Consider the following 25,045-nt stretch of genomic DNA (forward strand, 5'->3'; position numbering starts at 1 on the left):
AGCTCAGTCAGTTTAGCCTCAGACTCTTGATTTTAGCTCAAGTCACAATCCCGGGGTCATGGGATGGATTCTTGCTCAGCATGGATCCTCCTTGAGAGTCTCTCTCTCTCTCTCTCTCTCTCTCTCTCTGCCCCTTCTCCCTCTCTCTCCCTCAAATAAAAATCAAAATAAATAAATAAAAATAAAGCAAAGAACGTTGAGACTCCTGGCTCATGTCCTGTGATTGAGACAAATCCAGGTCTGGGCAAAGGTTAGCTTCCAGTTCCAACTCTTCCAGGAAGCCCTCCCACTTTTCTCCAGTGTCCCTCTGTGAGTCTCGTTTCTCCCAAAGCTGGGACAGTCTGAACTACCCAGAGAACATCTGGTTCCACTTTGTCTTCCAACATATCTACTGTCTGCCCACGGCCCCCAGGAAGACCCTCGCCAGTGTTTACGGACTTGCCCTTGAGCATGCCTTTCAACCTCTACTTGTCAACTAGGGAAGTGAAACTCACACACAAGCAGTGACTGGGCCAAGGTCATACAGAAGACTGGTGGCAAATCCAGGACTGGAAAGCATGGCTCCTGTAACTATCAAATGGCCCCAGAGCGGTACTTCCTTCGGAGCCCTTTGAAGCAGCACATTCCAACGCGCTGAGCCAAGTGCACATGCCCCTGGATCTGAGAACCGCAGCCCAGGTCCTGTTTGCAGATGACACTGAAGGGGGTTGGTGAATAGATATGGATCCCCAATGCTATGAGGTGACTGCTTCCAACCAGCTTAGAGATTTGCCCTTCCTGCTCGTTTTAGCTCTTCCTCCCCCCGCCTCACTGCACTTCGTCACCTCCTCTGTGTGACAAGCAAGATGGTTTGCACAGTCCTGGGGCGACTTGCAGGGAGCTGCTGGCTCACTGCCTTTGTAAAGAGCCTGGATGGTGGTGGCGGCAGAGGTCAAGGAGAGAACCGGCATGATGGGGGCTCAGGCAGGCCTGGGGATGAAGGTGCAGTCAAACGGGATGACAGACATCACTCCCATGTGAGGGGCCGACACCTTCTCCAAAAGAAAGTCAGGGAAGGGGACAGGCACTAGGGAGAGGGGGGGGGGGTTAGNGTGGCAGGTATGGTGCAAAGGAGCCGGAGATCAGGTATGGTTCATGAACAAAAGATTCTCACAAATACACAGCCAGTCCCACTGGCATGAGTGAGAGGGGACCCCAGGTCTCAGATGAAAGAACAGGGGCCTGGACAGGTGGTGTGGCTTGAGTGGGGGTCACAGAGCACTGGCAGCAGATCTGAGATTTTCCCACACATGCAGTCCAGTGCTCGCTCCCGTGCAGCCCAGCTCTACCACCACCATGTCTTCTCTCCCTCCTGAACCCCTACCCCATCAGCTTTGCCGATGCTGATTTCAATCCTCAGAAACCACCCCCCCCCCCCCCGCCCTCTGAGCTTTCATTTTACAGTCCTCACTTGTCAGAGTGGGGCACTGATACGCAGAGAGGTGAAGGTTCACGTTCAAGAAGGCACCACTGGTAAGTGGCATGGCTGCGGTCAGAACTAGGCAGTCCCCCGCAAGAGTCCATGCACTTAAGACTCTAATGAAATGCACCACCGCCCCATGAGGGCTCCCAAACTTCCCCCAGCTCACCTCTTTAGTGTGCATGCTTCCCATCAGGTCAGGGAGTGCTGAAGGTGCCCTTGTACATAGAAAAGAAATGGCAGAGAAGGATCACACCCTTCCCTGGGAGACCATGGTGTCTGCAGAAATGAGCACTGGGCTTGGGGCACCTGGGTGGCTCAGTCGGTTGAGCAACCAACTTCAGCTCAGGTCATGATCTCATTGTTCGTGGGTTCAAGCCCCAGGGTGTGCTCTGTGCTGACAGCTAGCTCAGAGCCTGAAGCCTGCTTCAGATTCTGTGTCTCCCTCTCTCTGACCCTCCCCTGCTCATACTGTCTCTCTCTCTCTCAGAAATAAATAAAACATTTAAAAAAAAAATAGAAATGAGCACTGGGCTCAAAGTTCATCTGCCTGGAGCAGAAGCTTTGCCAGATCTAAACTCATGCACTATGCTCAGCAAAGAACAGAGCACCAGCAGCACCAAAAACCCCAATGATGCCAGCCACGGGGCCAGGGATGCTTTGCTGTGACCCTTAAAAGACGGTACAGTAACTTATGCTAAGGGCATCAAAACTTGCAGCTCCTTCCCAACTCTCTCAATCCACTTCCTTGCTGTTCTTTCCCCTCAATATCTGTCCCCATCTAACATATTTGTCTTTTTTTAAAAATTAAGTGGTTTTTTTTTATGTTTTTATTTATTTCTAGGAGAGAGAGAGAGAGAGAGAGACAGCGTGAACAGGGGAGGGTCAGAGAGAGAGGGAGTCACAGACCGAAACAGGCTCCAGGCTCCGAGCTGGCAGTCAGCACAGAGCCCGACGCGGGGCTCGAACCCATGAACCGCGAGATCATGACCTAAGTGAAAGTCGGACGCTTAACCGACTAAGCCACCCAGGCGCCCTTGTATTTGTCTTTTGATACAATACAAGCTCCAGGAGGAAGTTGTTTAAAAATTGTTGCTTGACTGGTGCCCACAATGCCTAGAAGAGTGTCAGACACACAGCTGGTGTTCAACAAATATTTGGTGTATGTGTGCGAGGGAGGGAGGGAAGGATACAAGGAAGGTGGGATGGAGGAATGGGGGACGAAAGACAGAAGGATGAATCCACCAGGAAAGAGCTGGAGAAAAGAGAGAGAAAGTGGCGGGGGAAAGAGCAAGAGATACTAAGGAGAGGAGAAGAAACAGAGAATACAGAAGAGAACAAAGGAAAGGCAGAGGAATGAAGAGTAGGAAGCTCTGAGACATGAAGGAGGGAAGAAGAGGGGGAACGGAGAGAACAAGAAAAGAGAAGTAGAAATTAAACAAGCAGGCAAACAAGCTAGCCCAGGGCACTGAGAAGGAAAAGGAAGACATGGTAGAAACCAGAGGCAGAGGGAAAAGGGCTCACCATCGTGAGTGGGCAAGCAGAGGGACAGAGACCTCAGCGGACGGGCAGAGGGACAGAGACCTCAGCGGACGGGCAGAGGGACAGAGCCGTCAGCGGACGGGCAGAGGGACAGAGCCGTCAGCGGACGGGCAGAGGGACAGAGTCGTCAGCGGACGGGCAGAGGGGCAGAGTCGTCAGCGGACGGGCAGAGGGGCAGAGTGGCAGCCTTCAGCTGGTGGGAGGGGCAAGGAAGGAAGGCTGCAGGGGGGCGGGGAATGCATCCAGCCCTGTCCTCCCCGCCCTGGAAACACAGCCTGACCTTCTGCAGTACGTAGAGGCATTGGGCCAAACAGTTTATCTAGAGTCGGGTGGCTAGCTTTTGCTTCTCTTTTAAAGTTTAACTCCGATTTACAAGGGGCGTGCGCCATGATGGATGCTTTTCCAATTGGCTGTAAACAGCCCAGTCCTGCAGAGGACACCCACCGACTTCCCCAGCCCTAATTCTGGCTGCTGGATTGGGGGAGGGAGAAGAGAGGTCAGGGATGCCATCCATCACCAACGCCAAAACCCCAACGCAGCAGTTATCAGGGAGCCAAGGCTCAGGAAGGGGTGAGAGGCAAGCCTGAATGTTACAAGGCTGCGAAACCTTTCCAGCTGATGTGTCAGAAGAGATCCTCCCCACACAGGGCCTGTTCAATGAAAGGTGCCAGGATTAGGGACATATGGAAACCAACAATGAGGACTGAACTGACATGACTAACGTCTACTTTACCAGGTGGCGTAACAAATTTTTTATGTAACTTAACGAAAATTCATCTCCAGCTCTATGAGGCCATTACAAGGCCCATTTCACAGATGAGAAAACTGAGGTATAGGAAAGGTAGATAACTTGCCTAAGAACAAAAGTTGCCCAGAGAAGCTGGGAATGCACTTTGAATGTCCACCATGCATGTGTGGAACGCATACAACGGTTTCACGATGGAAATTCTTTCCCTCTTCCCTACTCTAGAGTTCTTCTTCAGCTCACTTCTGTGCAGAGGTGAGAGATCCACATGCCCGAGGATGCTTGCAGCTTCCTGGGCCTGCTCTAAGCCCCTGGATCACTCCTTAATCATAAGCATGGAGTACATGTTTGTATCCCCTGTTCTCTTCCAAGATTGCAACCTTGAACTTGCTTTTCCCCCATCTTTAAAAAACAGTCAGGGATGAGGGATTACATCCACAGGTAACAGCCTGGAATATGCTCTATTCTCCCCTCAAGAGTATGTGTAACCATCAGAGAATGGGGGACCTCAGCCCCAAGATGTCACCCACTCTGGAGTTCTGCTTCTGCATCTGACGTCTCCTTCCTTTACTATCACTGAGAGAAACAATTATGTATCAGCATGGACTTCATCTGTTGAAGACACAGTCTAGATAGTCCAAAGTAGTCCTCTTAATGGGACCCAATGATGGCACTTTCTCTCTGGTCTTGGTTGTCAGGTGAAGAGAATTTCCTGAACAAATGGTTCTAGCCCATAGACCCTGCACATTTTATTGCTGAGTATGTTTCCTTCTGCACTGTGATTGCTAAATCTCTGCATTAAATTGCCAGCTCCTTCTAAGAATGACACAGCACAGGATGGCATAGATCACCCTGCATTGATCTAACCTGGGCTTGAATAATTTTTTTTATTCTTATTTTGCTTTTAATCTGATTCCCTTAGTTATTTCATTTCTTTTTTTATTTTTTTTATTTTTTTATTTTTATTTATTTCTAGGAGAGAGAGACAGTGTGAACAGGGGAGGGTCAGAGAGAGAGACACACACAGACTGTGAAAAAGGCTCCAGGCTCTGAGCTGGCAGTCAGCACAGAGCCCGACGTGGGGCTCGAACCCACGAACCGCGAGATCATGACCTGAGCAAAAGTCGGACGCTTAACCGACTAAGCCACCCAGGCACCCCAGTTATTTCATTTCCTGTGCTGGATTTTTTTAACTGTATAAATGTGGAAAAAAAAAAAAAGATTTCCCCAAATCCTTTGGGGAATGAGGTAGGACGAAGAGCAAATAAAGAAGCTGTACAATGACCATCACTGGTCTAGCCAGAGTTTCAGATGCCAGGCTGCATAACTGGATCAAGAACAAGGTTGAAGAAAAGCCGAGGTTTGTACCTGAGCACAAAGTCTGCTTCCCAGGCATACCTCCTGCAAACGCTGGTTCTGGAACCTTCCCAAGGACTCCCTTACCTTTGCTGCGGCGGCGGCTGCGATACTGCTCTGTGTAGAACGTCAGCTGTGTTTCGTCATCTGCCTCTGAACCTGAAGTTCCCTTGCTTCTCCCAAAGCTGATTCCCCCTGAATAGAAGAACAATCCATTAGTCATGTAGGCTTCCCGGAGCTTGTAAAATCCCTCATCCGACCCAAAGATCAGCAACCTCATCGCCAGACTTCTTTCTGTAAAATCCCAAGTGACCCAGGAGCTGGCATGATTTATGGAAGGAGTTTGGGCTCCACAGCGAGGCAGATCTCGGTTCTAACCATGGCTTGGAAGCCATGAGCTGTATGACCTTGAGGGACACCTCCCCTTTCTGAGCCCTGGGTTCTTTCTTAACAAAATGGGGACAGTAACTACTGACCTTGTAGGGTTGCTTTGAAGCTTAAAAGGGAGCTTTAACTGGCAGCTATGTTGTTGCTCATATGATGAGCCCGCCTCTAAGAAAACACTTCGGTAACTTCATTTCAGACGCATTTCAAGCAAGTGCTTACTAGACACCAGGCCAAGAGTGAGCCGCTGGAGATACAAAGATGGATATGGCCCAGTCCCTGCCAGCCAGGGGATCATAAGCTAGTCAAAGAGATAAATGGGATCCTAAGGAGCCTTTAACCTAATTCATGGCTATGTTTTTCCACACTATGAGATGCTGAGAACATGGGGGAGAGCAATCCATCCCCACATGGAGGACCCGAGAAGGTTTTATGGAGGAAAGGGGATTATAAGTCAGGGCTGGAAGGATGGATGAGGCCTCAGGGGCAAAAAGTGGATTTCCAGGTAGAGGGAAGAGCTAGTGCATCCCTGGGGACAGGAAGCGTAGGCGGGTGGAAGCCATGTTGACTGGAGTACTGACTGGAGCCACACAGCCCAAGTCCCTGAGTGCCACACTCAGGACAAGGGGCCTTCCTATGGGTGCCACGGAAGGTTCCAGGGCAAGAGGAGGAGTCCATCAGCTGCACATGCCACAAAGGATGTCAGAGTGGCACGCAGGCCTCGGAATTGGTGCCGTGCAGGGCAAGCAGCTGGGAGACTCAGTGATCCCTTCACAAGAGGCAAGGAGGGTCTGGGTGAGGCAGGGGGCAGTGAGGGTACGGAGGAGGAGAAGGGAGCAAGCGTGGGTTAGAGACACACTCAGGAACGTGGAGGCCGATGGGCGAGGCTGAGTATGTTAGATTCCAAAAATGATAAAGATAAAAACCAGAAAGACATATGCCAAAATACTAAGAGTAGTTAATTGTGCAGGGAGGACTATGGATAATTTTTATTTTCTGTGTGTGTGTGTGTGGTGTGTTTGTGTGTACATATACATATATGTACACACATATACCTATACACTTATATACATATGTACGCACACATACACACATACATGTAAACACATACATATACACATACATACATATATACACATGTATACACACATATGTACGTATATACACATATACACATACATATATACACATATATATGTATGTGTGCATATACATATATATATATATATATATATGTAACTGTTAACAAAACAGCACAGAGTATGTGAAGAGAGGGATTAAAGCATTAGTAAACACTGTGCCCAGTGGGAAATAGTCAAGGGAGAGCTGCGCAGGGGAGCAGAGGGCCTTTGTTTGGGGAAATTGCTTCAGGTACGGAATCTTCAGACACTGACATCTATACTATCTCTGGAGGAGACTCCAAAACCTGGCAGAAGTGACTGCCCTGGATGGAGAGGTGAGGGACAGAGCGAGATTTTTCCCTACAAATATCTTCTAACTTCTGAATCAAGCACCCTACAAACAAACCTATTACCTGTTCCAATATCCTACCCGAGGGACAGAAAAACATACATCAGAGGGAAACAGTGGTCAACTCAAGAAAGAGTTTCCTATGGCATTTCCTCCATAGGTCATCTGAAATGGCATTCAGCATCCAGAAATCCTGCTTGCGACACTGTCTACAATATGGTTATCGTGCATGCATTCATCCATTCCAGCAACATGCGGAATGATCTCTGTGCCAAGGAGAGGTCTATACATTACTGCATAGAACCCTCACCATAAGGAAAGCGTAATTCACAAACTAGATAATGAAAGACACAAAGACCTGTGTGGGCAAAGTTACTTATGTGCAGGAAGTCACCCAGCTAATGAGTATGAGGATTCAGGTTCGAGGTTTGTTTGTCTGACTCCACATTTGAGCCTCCTAGGGTACAAACTGCTTTTCTGGAAACACCTCAAAAGGGAACATTAGGGAAGGCACACTGTCCTTAAAGCATCAAGGCACCAAGTATTGTGGTAGGAGCCTCACATGCACCTTCCTATTCCAAACTCACAGCACTCCTGGGAGGGAGGTATATCAATACCAGCCCATTTTACAGATGAAGCAACCAGAGTTCAGAAGAGGAAAGGGATTTGCTAACAATAAGTGAAGTTGGACTTGGTACCCACATGTGACCAATGGCTAATTTCTAATTTTCAACCATTTGTGACACTCCCTTCCCAAATTAATGTTCTGGAAAATGGAAAAGATTAATACCTGCCCTCTCCCTTCCCGGAGACAGCATGTTGTAATGGATGGGACAGTGCAGGGGACAACAATGTCTGATCTTTGTCCTCAAATGTATCTTTGGCCCTGGCCCTGTCTCTTAGTGTGAACATCACCATTTTCCCAGCAATTAAGGATAGGGCCTAGAGAAGACTTCAGATTCTGCTGGACACAGTCCCTCACTCAAAGGCTCTCCTTTGAAAAGGAGTTGGCATGGCCCCATGGGCATTCTGGAAGCAATGGAAGAGCAGAGATCTCCAAAAGTCAGTTTTTAAATTGCCATTGAAATATTTTACTGTTACAGAAAAAGGGAAGAGGGAAGGCAGGAGAGAGATGGAGGGAGGGAGGGAGGGACGGAAGAGGGGAAGGAAGGAAGGAAGGAAGGAAGGAAGGAAGGAAGGAGAGGAAGGGAAGGGAAGGGAAGGGAAGGGAAGGAAAGGAAGGGAGGGTTTTTGTTCATCTGCATGTAATTCTTGACCAACGCAAAAATGAAGGCACAGGATAAAATAATTGCTGTATGTACAGGAAGCATCTGTCATACTCGTGCTGTGTTTGGGGCATCAGAGAAAAAGGGAGGGTCTGTTCTGTCAGGAGTCTACCTCAGACACCTCTACATCCCCTTCAACTCTCTACCACACCCCTTACTTAAAACTTTTCAGTTAGCCAAACCCTCCTTCCTTTCCTCTCTCTCTCTCTCTCACACACACACACACACACACACACACACACACACACACACACACATTTCCCTTCCTCTCCCCAACAAATGACCTATTATGCACCTGCCATGGTGAACATGACACACAGGACTCAGGGTTCTTTCCCTATTGGGACAGTCTAGCAAGTGTGAGAGAAAGTCGCCAGACAATTCTACTACAATAATAATTTTTTTAAAAAGCTAACTATTACATAGCACTATCTCTGCCAGGCATTGTTTTAACCCCTTCCGTGTACTGATAACTCTAGGAGGTAGGTTGCCACTTTTATCCCCTTTTTAATGAATGCGGAAACGAAGGCATGAGGAAAGGAAGTAATTCGCCCAGGGCTGCACAGCTTGTCAGGAGGAGAACCACAATGCAAATCCAGGCAGTGGCTGCAAAGTCTATTCCTTTAGTCTCTATGCAGCGTATGATAAAATGAGCAGATAGCTCATGTAGTGTCCATCGCCATCCCTGTTAGGAAGGCATTATGAACCTTGTCTTACAGGTGGATAAACTGTGTTTCAGAGAGCTGATGTGAGATAGTAAGTGAGGGAGCAGAGATTGAATCAGGTCTGTCTACCTGCAAAGCCGGCCTCAAGGCTAAAATAACCTGGGAAACTGTTCACGTGTGTGTGTGTGTGTGTGTGTGTATGTGTGTGTGTGTGTGTGTATGCCTATGAGAGTGTGCATATGTGTGTGCACAGAGGCAGAGAAGTGCCAAAACTTGACCATTTGACCTGAGAAGATGAATAGGTGTGTTACATCAGGGAGAATTTTCTGCTTCTCACCGCTCCTCCCCCAGGGACCACTGACTTATCTTATTGGTAGAACTCCATTCAGGCTTCGCTAGATCCTTGTAATGCTCCACCATTCCCCATGCCCAAGCATGTGGAGGTCACGCCCCTGACTACCACCAAGGCTTCTCCAGTCCCTCTCTGCTCCCACACCTCTGACCTCACCTCCTTCCTGTAGATACCAAGCTACCATAGTAGAAGCTGAAGCTCAGAGTTTTCCTCTCCAGCAACCTGTCCATTAGAAATACAATGTAAGGTGCACACATCATTTTAAATATCCTCGCATCCATTAGAAAGGGAAAAACAGGTAAAATTCATTTTCAGAATATGTTGTATTTAATGCAGTATATTAAAAATTCTATGATTTTAGTATGTAATTAACTTAAGATTATTATTTCTGAAATATTTCATATATTTTTTCATGATAAGTTTTCAAAATCCAGTGTCTATTTTATGCTTACCGCATATCTCAATACAGACTAGCTACATTTCAAGTGCCCACTATATCAGAAAACACACTTCTGGAGGTAAACAACAGATATTACCGAACATAATTAAGGACCAGGATCTGAGCACAAGACAGAAATGAGTCAGTCACAGACCCCGCTAAAGTACTGAATCTTTTCTATTTTAATGTGAATTGAATGAAAAATGGTGTAGCTAGGGTTCTATTAAAAGACAATATCCATTGTCTGTGCCCTCAGGCACTTAGAGTCTAGTAGGCTTCTGCGATGGTTTCATCCATGAGCCAAGAAAGGTAATGAACTTTTGTAGAAAGACATCAGGGTACTGGAATCAGACAGGAGTTCTGATCTGAGGTCTCAGTTATCAGCTGTGTGAGCTTGGGTGAAGTACCTAACCTCTCTGAATTCATCTTTGAAAGGGGGATAATAAACTCTCAGCTCACATGGTCATTATAAGCAAAATGACATAATGTATGTAAACAGTGAGCATAAAGACCAATGAAGTGAGGGGGAGGGCACATTCCTCATTTATTCAATACTTGCCTGAGTTTTACAGAACAGGAAGTGTCACCGGTGGGAGTGCTAACTCCCTGTCTACTGTGACATCCTAAGGAGGTGGCAGACACCCAAGTCATATAGCCTCTGAGTGTCGATATAATCTGAAGGGGCCACAGGCCAGTTACAGACTGACTTGGAGATGATTCAGAAGGACAGAAAATGGTCCCCTCTGCTAGCATTTTAATATGAAATTGGTGATTTAGTGAAGTAAAGTGCAGCCAATAATTATAGAGGACTATTCAAGTATCTCCTTTTAAGGGCTGAGAGAAAGGGAGAATGGCCCGAAACTGGCAACAGAAGAGAAGAACCAGCAGCTCCTTCATATGTCTCATGGGTCCCTGGTTCCCCGGTCCTGAGGGGTCTGGAGTGCAGCCTGAAGAAGACGAGCTAAGCACATTGTCTAGTGTGATAAGCACTGCTCTGGGCACTTCATACACAGTACTCCATCTACACTTCACAAGAGGCCCGAGAGGGAAGAATCACCTCGATTTTCTTGAGGGGCATGGCAACCTTCAGGTTCTCAATGTTGCTTATCGGAGATCACAAAAATTACAAATGGCAGAACCACCATATTTGAACCTGACTTTGTCAAATTCAAAGCCTCTATTCTCATGAAAAGACGAGTCATCATTAGTCATTAGAGAAATGCAAATCAAAGCCACAATGAGATTCCATTTCATATACAGTAGGTTGGCCAGAATTAAAATAATAATAAAATAACCAGTGTTGGAGAGGATGTAGAGAACTGATTGAGAATGTCAAATGGTGCAGCCACTGTGAAAAAAAAGTTTGTTCCTTAAAGAGCCTGCTTCAGATACTCTATCTCCCTCTCTTTCTCTGTCTTTTCCCTGCTCACATGCTTTCTCTCCTGCTCTCGCTCTCTCTCAAAAATAAAAAATACAAATTAAAAAAAATAAAGCAAAAGCCAAAATTACCCCATGGCCCAGGAATTCTGCCCCTAGGCATACCCCAAAAGAACTGAAGATAGGGTATTCAAATAAATGCATGTATATGAATGTTGATATAGCACTATTTACACTAGTCAAAAGGTAGAAACAGCACAAATGCCCATCAACTGATGAACGGGGAAAACAAAAATCTGGTCTATCCTTACAATGGAATATTATTCAGCCATAAAGGGCTCCTGGCACCTGCTATCACATGGATGGACCTTGCCAACCTTCTGCTAAAGGGGCCAGACATAAAAGGTCGTATATTATATGATACTATTCATATAAAACAACCCAAATTAGTAAATCTAGAGACACAACAAGCAGCGGTTGCCTATACTGGGAAGACAGAGGAGAGGAATAGGGAGTGATTGCCAGTGAATATGAGGTTTCTTTCTGGAGTGAGGGAAAGGTCTTGGAACTCTATGCAGGTGAGGGTTGCACAAAGTTGTGAGTGTGCTAGGTGACAAGGAATTATGCACTTTAAAATAGTTAATGGTTGATTTATGTTATGTGAACTTTACAAAAAATATGCTGAAACAAAGAAGCCCTCTGACAAAGAGAAGGCAAGTCGGGATGCAGAGTGAGGACTTAGAGCCATTTTGCCTAGTGCCAAGCTCAGGCATTCTGAGTCCTGGCCCAACAGGCCACTTCAAGTAATCATGACACTCACTCATTTGTGTATGCAACCATTTGGCAATTACTGACCAAGCACCCACTCTGTGCCAAACACTGTTCTGGGCACTCAGGATAAAACAGTGAATGCAGCAGACAAAACCTTCCTGAATTCCTAGAGTTTGCTTTCTGGTGAGGAAGCAATTAAGATATTCCAGGCACAGGGGCGCCTGGGTGGCTCAGTCGGTTAAGCGTCCGACTTCGGCTCAGGTCATGATCTCACAGTTCGTGGGTTCGAGCCCCGCGTCGGGCTCTGTGCTGACAGCTTGCTCAGAGCCTGGAGCCTGTTTCAGATTCTGTGTCTCCCTCTCTCTCTGACCCTCCCCTGCTCACACTGTCTCTCTTTCTTAGGAATAAATAAAACATTAAAAAAAATTAAAAAAAGATATTCCAGGCACAATGTGAGACTTTCTTCCTAAGAATCATCTCACTTTTCCTGATCAATAACTGAAGATATTCAGAGGTATTAGGGGCTTTCAAGACAGCAAAGAGACTTGATGGCACACAAAGGACTTATGCAAGGTATGCTCTGGGGCAAATCAGGGTGTCTGAGCAACCTGCGAGTCATATTATGGGAAGTCTAGAGCAAGATTGGGGATGCATGGTCATGGCTGAGCCTATGAGAATTAACTCCTTGCTCTTCTTTGCAAATCTGCTTTCTCTGACTGTGCTGCCCTTCCTGCCGTGCCAGCCTCCGGTTGGCCCACCCCTCCGCTCTCCATCCCCTGCGCTCTTAGTATCATGATGGATGGTGGTGACATGTTAAATTATTCAGGCCCCGTGTCTTCCTCGAGCTGGTGACAACGATATTGCATTTTTAGATTGCCCAGAACTGCACCAGATAGAGAAATATGTAGCTGGGGAATGCGCAAACCCATCTGACCCCCAACCATCCGGGGAATACAAATGGTGCCGGGTGCTGGAAGAAGACAAAAGTGGCTAAAACTTGCCACGCCCCACTGCCTCCCCAAACCACACAACTGGAGGCTGCTCCGCGCTCCAGGGCTAAATCACAGACGTTCATAGGCATCTAGCACCTGGAGAGGCTCTGACCACAGTTGCTACTGGTCACCGGGCACCACTATAGGCCAGGCACTTTGTCCAGAGGGTGCTACCACTACCCCTATTCCTCCAGAGGTGCAAACAGAGGTGGTGCCAGACTGAGCTCCTTATCTGTAGTCACAGAGCCAATGAGTGGCAGGACCTGGGTTCAAACCCTGATTTACCTGATCCCCCAGGAAAGTAGATTCTGCACAACTCTTGGGATTCATGTTGAAGTTTTTAAGTTGATCAGGCACCTGGGTGGCTCAGTCTGTTAAGCGTCCGACTTCGGCTCAGGTCATGATCTCACGGTTCATGGGTTTGAGCCCCTCCTCAGGCTCTGTGCTGTTTGACAGTTCAGAGCCTGGAGGCTGTTTCAGATTCTGTGTCTCCCTCTCTCTCTGACCCTCCCCTGCTCATGCTGTCTCTCTCTCTCTCTCTGTCTCTCTGTCTCTCTGTCTCTCTCTCAGAAATAAATAAAACATTAAAAAATTTTTTAATTGATCATTATGGTTAGAAAAAGGTCTTTATAGGGGCGCCTGGGTGGCTCAGTCGGTTAGGCATCTGACTTCGGCTCAGGTCATGATCTCATGGTTAATGGGTTCAAGCTCCGCGTCAGGCTCTGTGCTGACAGCTAGCTCAGAGCCTGGATCCTGTTTCAGATTCTGTATCTCCCTCTCTCTCTGACCGTCCCCTGCTCACGCTGTATCTTTCTCTCTCTCAAAAATAAATAAAACATTAAAAATTTTTGTCTTTATAGTAAAATAATTAAACCTGATAGTTATTAATTTCAGAAGAAATGGAAATGACCTAGTAGAGGACGATTTAGGGGAGTGATTTAAACAAAAATGATGAAATACCCTTAAAACAGACTTTGAGAAGACCATTAAATACAGTCCCATGAATGTATGTATACTGACATGCAGACCTCTCCACAATATATTGTTGAGTAAAAAACAAACAAACAAACAAACAAAAACAGACAGAGAAGAAGGCAAAGAAAGTTTCCATTCATGTGCATTTATACACACTTTCTGATATTTGCTGTGAATTCCACTGAGTATAGTAAAAAATGAACATATTTAAATTTAAAAAATAAAAAAGAAGAAAGTAAAAGTCAATCCGAGATGTTTATGATCTAGTTATAAAATAATTTTTAAAAAGCATATTGCAAAACTCTGTGTAAAACGACCCTATTCTGTTTTAAAAATACATACCCTCTAAAGCATATGAATGTATGTATATACACACACATATGCATAAAAAGATATTGAAAGAAATATATTAAGGTACTTCAGTGGTTATTCTCTGAGCAGTTAAGATTTGGGGTATGTAAAATGTTTTTCTTATTGTTCATCTGCATTGTAGAATTTTCCTTCCATGAATATCTAATGCTTGGTAATTTTAAAAAACACTTAATAAAAGTTACAGCTTTAAAAAAAATAAATTGTCTTACTGCTGTAGTTCATGCTCATTCCTCACTTAAAATTGGCCGTGAATATGGTCATCATCCCAGGGATAATCATCCCACCGCTCAAGAATGGAGCTATCTCAATTTGTCCTCAAATTTTGGCCCAAAGAACAACTTAATGTGGGAGAGAAGCTTTCTGACTACGCTTATCTCAGAATCTCATGAAAGGAAAGCTTTGTCTTCTGGAATATCCCGTTGTTCCCTGTGGGAGGCTGCAGCAGAATCTTCCACCCCACACTTTCTTCAGCAATGTGACCTTTGCCACCCCTCATCAAAGGTGGAGACTGCTTTCCCTCCCCTTGAATCTGGGCCACCTTAGGGATGTGTTTTTAATAAAGAGGCTGTGGAGGAAGGGACTCTAGATGATCTCTAGGAATGGGTACACAATCTTTAGAAATGGGTTATCAAAGGCCATGCAGCTTCTGCCTGGCTTTCTTGAAACATTGACTCTCAGATGCATGCTCCCTCTTTGGAAACCTGCCACTGCTCCATGAGAGGTCTTAGCCACACGAAGGTACCACACGTAGTAGTGCCATCAGCAGTCCTGGCTGAGCCCGGCTGCCAAGATACCCCAGTCCAGGTGGCAAATATGTGAGAGAAGAAACTTCTAGATGTGTTCTCCCCCCAACCCACAGACACCTGAGTCATACACAGATGTTGGAGTATTTCCAGCTGAGTTCCAGTCACTATGGAGCTCGGACAACCTGTCTATCTTCCTTTTGTCATTTATGAATACCTGACTCTTAGAATCCATGATTGTTGTTATATTAAGACACAGAACCCATGGTGGTTGTTATAGTAAGACATTAAGTTTAGAGTTGATGTCTTGTGCAAAAGGATGTAACCAGAATACTCCCTTTGTCCAGTGCTACAAAAATATCCACACTCTTTCCCACTTGTCACCACATGGCATCCCTAGGCAATGGGAAGGTGAACTGGATGTCCAGAGACCCCGGTCCTAAGTCTGTCCTGTTACTAACATGCTGTATATCTGGAAAAGGCATTGACATCTAGCAAATATCAGAGAACACGTAGCACCTTTACTGGCTTCCCACCAATGGTAGCTCTTTTGACTCCCATGTTAATTGAATGAGATAGGTATTGCTACGCCCATTTGCAATAGGAGGAGACAGCGGGTCAGACACACCACTAGTGACTTGTTCAAGGTCACACAACTCGTAAATGGCAGAACGGAGATGAGAATACAGGGGCAGGTCTAGAGGCTGTAACAGAATAAGAAAGCACATTCCAGCCCATGAGGTTGGCCAAGAATCACGTTCCCGGCAATTCCCACCCTCTAGACTCTGTCTAGCCTTTTGGAATCCCAGGTTCCAGCGATTCTACATCCCCACATGATGTTCCCTCAGCTGCCTGAAGACTGAACATGTACCCACTTATAATCTTTCCTTCCAAGCCAAATATTCCTAACACCTTCAGCCATTCCTTATGATGCATGCTTCACAAAAATTAGGACTTTTTTGGATTATGAAGGCAAGACATATACACTGTAGAAAATCAGGAAACAAAAGTTGGAAGGCACAAGGAAGAAAATAATAATCAGGCCAATACTCTCCCTCCCAATAGGCTTTCCTTATTTCTAGTTTTTAACTGTGTATTATGCATATGTTTTCACAACTAGATTTTATGGTCTTATAAGTACATCTTGTGAGTTTTGTTTAAAAATATCTAATCTTAAGTTGATTAACTCACACATGTCAGAAATACATATTGGGATCTAGCTATATGCTTAGCACTTTTGCTATTATATAAATTACATATATACGTGTGTATATGCACATATCTAATCTATATATCTAGTTTTATGTGTACATCAATATCTTCATCTATACATATAACTCACCTATATCCATTAAAGTGTTAATAGCAAGTTTCTCTGAATACTGACATTTTCTTCTCTCTGTGGAACTTTCTTATTTTCCTTTTTTTCCCTTGAAAATGAACTGAGATTGCTTATGAAATCAAAATGAAGTTACATAAAATATGTCATATACATTATCCCATGTCATTAAGTAGTGACTCCAGTATCATTTAATGCCTGCAATATATTCCATGGTACCAGTGTATCATCATGCATTTCATCAATTCCCTATTGTTTGAATTTTATAGTTTCCAATTTTTCACTAAAATATCACACCACATGTTCCTAAAGATAAATCTTTCTACACATCCCTGTGCATCCATGTGTAGAATTTCCTTGAGAGGAAAAAGACAAATTTCTGGGTCACAGGGTATGGACATATTTAAAGTTTTTGGTCCACATCATTGAGATGTCCTCTAGGAAGGTTATACCAATGTCATCCTGATCAGATATATACAGGAGTGATTATTTCACTACATCCTCTAGAACACTGGGTGTTACATCATGGTTTTTCAGTCTTCGTATTTTTGATATGCACCCCATATTTCACATTCATCTGTCATATTCTTTTCAATATACCTGAAGTGCTCAAGTCCTTTTTGATTAGTGATGTCATGATCCAGGTATATGCCTACCCCTCTGTGTATACCCACACAGAGAAGAAATGGACCACCACTTCCCTTTCTCAGAACACGAGACTTACAATCATGCAGCCCAGGACTGTTCCTGCTTTACTGGCACCTGATGTGTATTCAATATGCTCTCAATTCTTTGTTCATATGCACTGTAAATAAAGCTGGTCTTTCCCATCATGTATTATGTAGAACTGACTTTACTAAACCAAAGGAAAGAAAATTTATGCCACCAAATTTTGTCTGTGTATTTTGGTCCTTTCTTCTGGTGTCTCAAGGTTTTTTTTTTTTTTTTTTGGTCCTGAGCCTGTGATCTCATATTTTCACTATTCCCTGACTAGATGCCCTCTGTGAACTGCATAAATATGAAAAGGAACAGGAGGTAAGAAAAGGAATGAATAGCTACTAAGTGTCTACAGCATGTCAAGCATAGAGTACAAATTAATGCTGATTATCAAGACATTGATGTTTGCAGGGATTGCTTGTCTTGGGAAAGGCCACATAGCCAGTAAAGAGAAGTGATGGATTGAAAAGTCTCACTGTAGTTCTTGCTATTCCTGGTGTACTATGCCAGGTCATCCCTGATCTAAGCCAGGGACTGGTGATGAAGAGAACTCTATGGAGAATAAAACTTGATACCTCATAGTTAGAGAACTCTCTTTAGATTAACATCAGTCCCTTAAGGAAAACTCTTTGAATAAAACCAGACAATCTGACTACAGTATAGTATAATCAAACACTCTATAATTTCCTCCTTTGGAAACAACAACAAACTATTGCTCATTCAATAAATCCCTGTTGAAAGCTTATGACATGCCAGAAAGTGGATATGCACTGGGGAGTGAAACAGAAATATTTCCTGACATCAAAACCTTGCACTTAATTGGGGAGACTATTCAGATAAACCCATATAAAAATCAATACACCTACGAGAAAAGCTTTCAAAAAATATGTTGCTGGCATTCAGATATCCTGTGACTGTGGTTATCTCCCTGATCTACCTGCACCTATCCAAAGTAGAAATGTAGTTTGCCCGGCATGATATACTCTTAGTGAACCCATGATGGCTCCGAGAGCTTCCAACTTCCCTTCCCACATGTTCACTATGTGAATCTGACTAACTGGCCTCATTGTTCTTGAGAATCAAAATCAAATCAAAATCAAACCAAAGTTGCAAAGGTGCTTCACCCTCCAACTGAAAGAAGAATATGATTTGTTCTCCTTCAGAATTTTGGAAGCTTTTCTACTTAACCTTGATTCTTCCAAGAATATAATTAACTCTGTGTTCTAAATATATATTGTCAAATCATTTTAGCCCTGGAAAAGCAATTTGCTTGAGTTTGGGGACTGAAATTGAGGCAGACACTTCAAAGTAAATACTACTTCCTCTATATGTTCTAACTGCATTTCTTATGAAACATCTTTATTCTCCCTTTTCTAGTTTTCAGATTTTTTCTTGATATGCGTGACAGATCTGACAGATTCAGAATGAATTTAGTTTTATACTTTCATCTGGTAATAAGGTTTCAGTTGTTTCATGCAATGGGACAATCATTTCCTTGTTCTTATTGTTCCAAAGGCAATTTTAAAAGCTTGTTTTATTTTTGTATTGTTTTTCAAAATTTCCCACCATGAACTGACAAATTTGAAGGCTCAGCATTTTCGAGATTATTTTCCTAAGTTTGGGCTAAGCGGTTACACATTTTTGGCCCTTTTAAAAATCTTTTAGTTCCTGTGCAAATACATCTTCTCCCTCTATGCTTCCCAAATCCCTCCTTCATTAAAATTCTCTGTGATTATTTGCTCAGAATTTCATTTTTCAGAGTCTTCTTCTCTGTAATACATCTAATTTGTTTTAGAGTCTCTGGTCACAGAACCAAGAAAATCTCTTCTCTGACATTAAAATATTACATATATACGTGTTCATAAAGTCTTGGTTATAATTTTTCATCTTTTGAAATATAAGTGTTATTCTTGGTTTAATAATATCCAGCACTGGCAAAGGTTTTATGAAATAATCATTTTCCTAAATTGTTGCAAGCAGTGCAAATTTGTATGGTCCTTTTGGGAAGCAATTTGGCAAAATAAAAAAGAGCCTTAAAAAATAGTCATTCCTTTTGACCCACTTCTGGGAATTCACCCTAAGGAGACCATCCTAAATATAGGAGACACTCTATGCAGCAGCACACTCATCACAATGTTATTTATAAATATAGGAAAATGGAAAGTAACCTTAATGCCCAACTTGAAGGGAATGGTTAATTATGCTGGAACATTAAATGGGCCTTGATGATAATTAGATAGATAGAAAACACTTGTATCCAAACTAATTTTAAGAATGGGGGTAAAAATCATAAAGTCTGTATTTACAAAATGATCACTATTAAACATAGCAAAGGTTCTCCTTATGGTCTGGAGGAGTAAGATATTAATGGGCCTACTCTCCTCCAGATAACAATAAAGTCTGAACAAAATGAAAAAAAAATCCACCACCCGAGGGCTCTAGAAAGTAAATACAAGTATGTTTTGGAAAAGAGTTGAACTTGGAGAAAGGAGGCAGCACAGGGAAATTTCTCGGGTTTCGAGCTTTATCCCTGAGGGTAGATCATAGTTAAAAGTCTGGCTCTGGGCAACCAAAACATCCAGAAAAACTGTGGTCTTTCTGGAATGAGGATCCAGTGGATGGATTCAGATCAACCACTGCTGCCAGGGAGGAAAGGTGGGATCCAGAAAAGAAGAGATCCAGAGAGGGTCTCATTATCTCTGTGTAAGCCTTGCCCACATCTCTGGCTGACCTCCGAACCACACACAGGTTGGGCAAATTATAAGCAGCAGAGCTTAAGAAAGAAAAAGAGCTGAGATTTGAGTGGCCGCTCACCACAGGTGAGATAGTTAGATGGACAAGGATTTTAACACAACTACTGTAATTGTGCTCAACAGGAAAAAGATGATTATAATGAATAAAAAAATAGAAGAATTATTAGCAGAAAAATCACACACACACACACACACACAGTGCAAAGGAAGATTTCAGAACTAAAAAATGAAACAAATATGTGAAATTTTTAAAAAAAATCACCGGATGGGCTTAATAGAGATAACAGAGGAAATAATCACTGGTCTTAAAGGTAGCTTAATAACATTCTCTAATTGGAAGAAGGGAGAGAAGAAATATTGAAAAATATTAAATGCTGTCTAAGGGAAACACAGGACAATATCAAAAGTTCTAAACATAGATGAGTGAAGTTGCAGAAGAAGAGAGAACAGACTAGGGGCGCCTGGGTGGCTCAGTCAGTTAAGTGTCCAGCGTCGGCTCAGGTCATGATCTTGCAGTTCATGGGTTCGAGCCCCGTGTCGGGTTCTGTGCTGGCAGCTCAGAGCCTGGGGCCTGTTTCAGGTTCCATGTCCCCCTCTCTCTCTGCCCCTTCCCCGCTCATGCTCTGTCTCTGTCTGAAATAAACTATATATATTAAAAAAAAAAAAAAAGAAAGAAAAACCTAGAAGAGAGAACAGAGTAAAAAAATAAAAAAAGAAAGAATGGTTGAGATTTACCAAAGTTGGTGTAAGAAATACATGAAACTAGCAAATTCACAAAGCTCAGAAAATACCGAATGGGATAAGCATGAGGGTTGGAGGATGAGTAAAAAAGGGCCCGCACTGATAGCCAAACTGCTGGAAATAAAACTTATGGAAACATCCTAGCTCTAGCCATTTCTATATGGCAAGAAAAAGAGAGAAAAGGGTATAAAGATTAGAAAGGAAGGAATAAAACTATATTTGTTTGTAGATGGCATGATTATTTAGAACAAGAATCACAAGAGACCTATAAAACAACCATTAGAATAAGTACCTTTAGAATGGCTGAAAGATAAAAGGTTAATTAATATATGAAAGTTAATTGTATTTCTATATATAGGCAGCATACAATTGGAAAATAAAATTTCAAAAACAATTCCATTTACAAGAGTGCAAGAAACACTGCTTAATACATTTAATGAAAGGTATATAAGATTTCTTCAGTGAAAACTGCAGAAAACGACTAAAAGAAATTTAAGAAAACCTAAATAAATGGGAGATATACCACGATTGTGGACTGCATGACTCAACACTATTAAGATGTCATTACCCCCCCAGATATATCTATAGGTTTAATGCAATCCTAATCATAATCCCACCAGAGTTTTTGGGGGGACAGGTGTTGGTAGAAATTGACAAGGTGATGTAAAAATTGATATGGAAGTGCAAATAACCTAAACTTGCCAAGCAATTTTAAAACAGAACAATATTGGAGGGCTTACAATACTTGTTTGAAGACTTGCAATAAAACTATAGTAACCAAGACAGTGTACTGTTAATGAAAGCAGAGGCATATATATATAGATGAATGACACAGAGTTCAGAATTGTATACAACAGAGTTCTGATAAAGTTGTCAAAGGAAAGCCTTTTCAACAAATGCTGCTGGAATGGAGAGCCATATGCTAAGAGATGAACATAGGCCCTAGAGCATGTGATACTCACATACTAACTCAAAACAGATTACAGAACTAAGGGTACATCCTAGAACGATAAACCAGCCCGTAGAAACCAGGAGAAAAATCTTTGTGACTTTGGGATAGACAAAGATCTTGGGTAAAGAACTAAATGCATGAATCATAAATGGAAAAAAAAAATATATATATATATATATACAAACTGTATAAAGGTGATACAAACTGTATAAAGGTGAAAACATTTTGCTCTTCTAATTTTTTTTTAACCTTTATTTATTTTTGAGAGACACAGACAGACACAGTATGAGCAGGGAATGGGCAAAGAGAAGGACCAGGCTCTGAGCTGTCAGCACAGAACCCCATGCGGAGTTCGAACTCAGGAACCACGAGATCATGAGCCGAGCCAAAGCCAGACACTTAACCAACTGAGCCACCCAGGTGCCCCTTGCTCTTCTAAAGATGCAATTTTAAAAAGTAAAGGCAAACAGTAAGGGGAGAATATATCTATAGCACAACAGTCTCCCCCCCACTTACCCACAGGGAATACATTCCAAGATCACTGATGGATGCCTGAAACCACAGATGTACCAAATCCTGTATGTATGCATATGATGTTTTCCTACACACACATCTATGATAAAGTTGAATTTATAAATCAGACACAGTGATAACAACAACAACTAATAATAAAAGTCATAAAAGCTATGTGAATGCGGTCTCTCTCATAAGTTCTTACTGTGCTGTATCTACCCTTCTTCCTGGGATGACGTGAGATGATAAAATGCCTACATGATGAGATGAGATGAGGCTGGAGAATGACACAGGTGTTGTGGCGAACTGTGAGGCTACCTGTGACCTTCCGATGCTGTGTAAGAAGGGGGAACAATTGCCTGGACGGAAGTAAATCAAGAGTACTAACAACCACGGAAAGCGAAACCACGGATAAGGGGCCAGATACTGCACATATATTTGACAAAGGACTTATTTATAAAGTTGCAAGTTATTTGAAGAAATACTTTTACAACAAAGAATGGCAATAAGCATGTGAAAAGACTCAACCTTTAGTCATCAGGGAAATGCAAATTAAACCACAATGAGACGCCATTACATAATCATTAGAATGGTCTTTTTTTTTTTTTTTATGGGTAAATCTAAAAGAAAAAAAGATCAGCCTTACCAATTCCAGCAAGTTTGGGAACAGGTGAAACTCTCAGACACTGCTAATGAGAATATGTATCATGTACCTACTCAGAAAAAAAACAAAGAAACAAACAAAAAATATTTCTCAAAACTTAAACCTACAACAACATATGAGCCATATATTCCATTCCTAGATATTTGCTAAAAAGAAATAAAAACATACCTCTACACAAAGACTTGTACATGAATGTTCATACCAGCTTTACTCACGTAGCAAAAAACTGAAATCAGCCCAAATGTCCATCAACGGGTCAATAAATAAAGTATATCCATATAATGGAGTACTATTCAGCATTAAACAGTAACTACTGACATAAGCAACAATACAGATGAATCTCGGGGTGCCTGGGTGGCTCAGGTGGTTAGGCATCTGAGTTCGGATCAGGTCATGATCTCACTGTTTGTGAGTTTGAGCCTCGCCTCAGGCTCTGTGCTGACAGCTTGGAGCCTAGAGCCTTGGATTCTGTGTCTCTCTCTCTTCCCCTCCCTCACTCATGCTCTTCTTCTCTCTCAAAAATAAATAAAAATGTTAAAAAATTTTTAAAAAATACAGATGAATCTCAAAATCATTGAGTAAAAGCTACCAGACACCAAGAATACATGATTATCTGTATGGCTATATGTATGTCTACTGTATGAATCCATTCATATGGAATTCTAGGAAGGCAAATCCAGTCTATAGTGAGAAAAAGGCAGACCTGTGGTTGCCTGATGTTTGTGGGTGGAAAAAAGAATGTACTACAAAAAGGTCACAAGGAATCTTTTGAGGGTGATGGAAATGTTCACTGGTATGTACATCTTCCAAAACTCACTGAATTGTATATTCTAAATGGGTGCAGTTTATTGTACCCAAAGTATACCTCAATAAGTTGACGTCTGAGCTGCATACAGAAAATTAAAATTCAAGCTTGGAAAGAAATTACAGTCAAATTAAAATGTTGGTAGTATTTGGATGATGAGTTTACAGAAAATTTTATTTTTATGGTTTCATTTTTAGTCATGTTACAAACTTTCTTTAATAAACATAAATCAGTTTATTTATTTTTTTAATTTTTTTTTTTATTTCTAGGAGAGAAAGAGAGAGAGACAGCATGAGCAGGGGAGGGTCAGAGAGAGAGGGAGTCACAGACTGAAACAGGCTCCAGGCTCTGAGCTGGCAGTCAGCACAGAGCCCGATGCAGGGCTTGAACCCACGAACCGCGAGATCATGACCTAAGCGAAAGTCGGACACTTAACCGACTAAGCCACCCAGGCGCCCCTTAAATGAAAAAAAAACAAAAAACAAAAAAAACAGCTTATGTCATGTTAGATTAGGCAAGCATCCTTTCTCTGGTTAAGTATATAAATAAGATACGCACTTCTAAAACATATTGGTATCGAAGAATACTATTCTTGTTGATTAGACCTAAGGGCAGAGAGTAATCCCAGAGGGATAAGTGTTCTTCCTTCTCCTCTACATTTCACGCATGAAATTGGAACAGAAACAATTCAATAATTTACCATCACTTGTGTTCTTAGTGAAATAATTCTTGTGTAGCTATCTGGAGAACTGAGGTCCTTGCTGATTGATACACTGCATTAGCCCTGAATTGCTTTGTGTATGAAAAATTGATTGTATGTGTGTGTGTGTTTGTCCCTTTGAATGTGAGTGGCCTTGTTACGGTTTTGACTAAAAGAGAATGCTCGAGGTAAGCCTAAATATCTTCCAGGGCTCAGTCAAAAACATCCATGCACTTTTACCTGGTTATCTCTGGGGGGTTACACTGACAGAAGCCAGTTGCTCTCCCAAAAGTCTGACTACCTAGAAACTACCATGGTGGAGAGGTCACTTGCAGAAGCACTAACTCAGCCCCAGCTGGATCTCTAGCCATCAACTAGCATCAGCTGCCGACCATGCCAGTAGGCCATTGTGTAGCTCCTGCCCAGCCGAGTCCTCAGAGGACCACAACCCCACCCCCACCCCCCAATGTTTGACTGTAACCACGAGAGATTCCAAGCTGGGATTGCTCAGCCGAGCCCTTCCCAAATTCCTGACCCACAAAACTATTGGTGAAATAAAATAATTGTTTTTCGCCACCGACATGTTAGGAGTCATTTATTACACAGCAATGGTCATTTGTAACAGTGCTCTTCGGTGAGTCACTTGACCTCCTTCAACTCTTTAGTCTTACATCTCTAATAGGAATATCATCAACTCTTAGTACTGTTGCAGGGTTTACAAGAATCTTTCAAACCTTTGAGTACAGAGCAAATAACCTGTGGTTTCATTTTACAACACACTTATTGAATACCTACTGTATGTCAAGCCTGTGCAGTAGACTCGGGGTCTATTAATAAGAGATAGTCCTTCCAGGCAAGGAACTCATATTCAGATGGAGAAAGTGGTCAAAAAGCCAGGTGATGAGGGGCACTTGGGTGGCTCAGTCAGTTAAA

The 25,045-nt window shown here is 42.9% G+C and overlaps 1 protein-coding gene across 3 annotated transcripts in view; it reads right to left on the reverse strand.

The window, feature by feature from the left end:
• ASTN2 (astrotactin 2) overlaps positions 1-25,045 on the reverse strand; it is an 881,037-nt gene that overhangs the window by 567,469 nt on the left and 288,523 nt on the right. For all 3 annotated transcript variants that reach the window (XM_077769932.1, XM_077769931.1, XM_077769933.1), the window contains one exon: positions 5,190-5,297. In XM_077769932.1, coding sequence (XP_077626058.1) covers positions 5,190-5,297 — 108 coding nt within the window. The remainder of the gene's footprint in view (positions 1-5,189; positions 5,298-25,045) is intronic.

Source organism: Crocuta crocuta, unplaced genomic scaffold, assembly GCF_008692635.1.
Source record: "Crocuta crocuta isolate KB4526 unplaced genomic scaffold, BGI_CrCroc_1.0 scaffold95, whole genome shotgun sequence".
NCBI classification, from domain to species: Eukaryota; Metazoa; Chordata; class Mammalia; order Carnivora; family Hyaenidae; genus Crocuta; species Crocuta crocuta.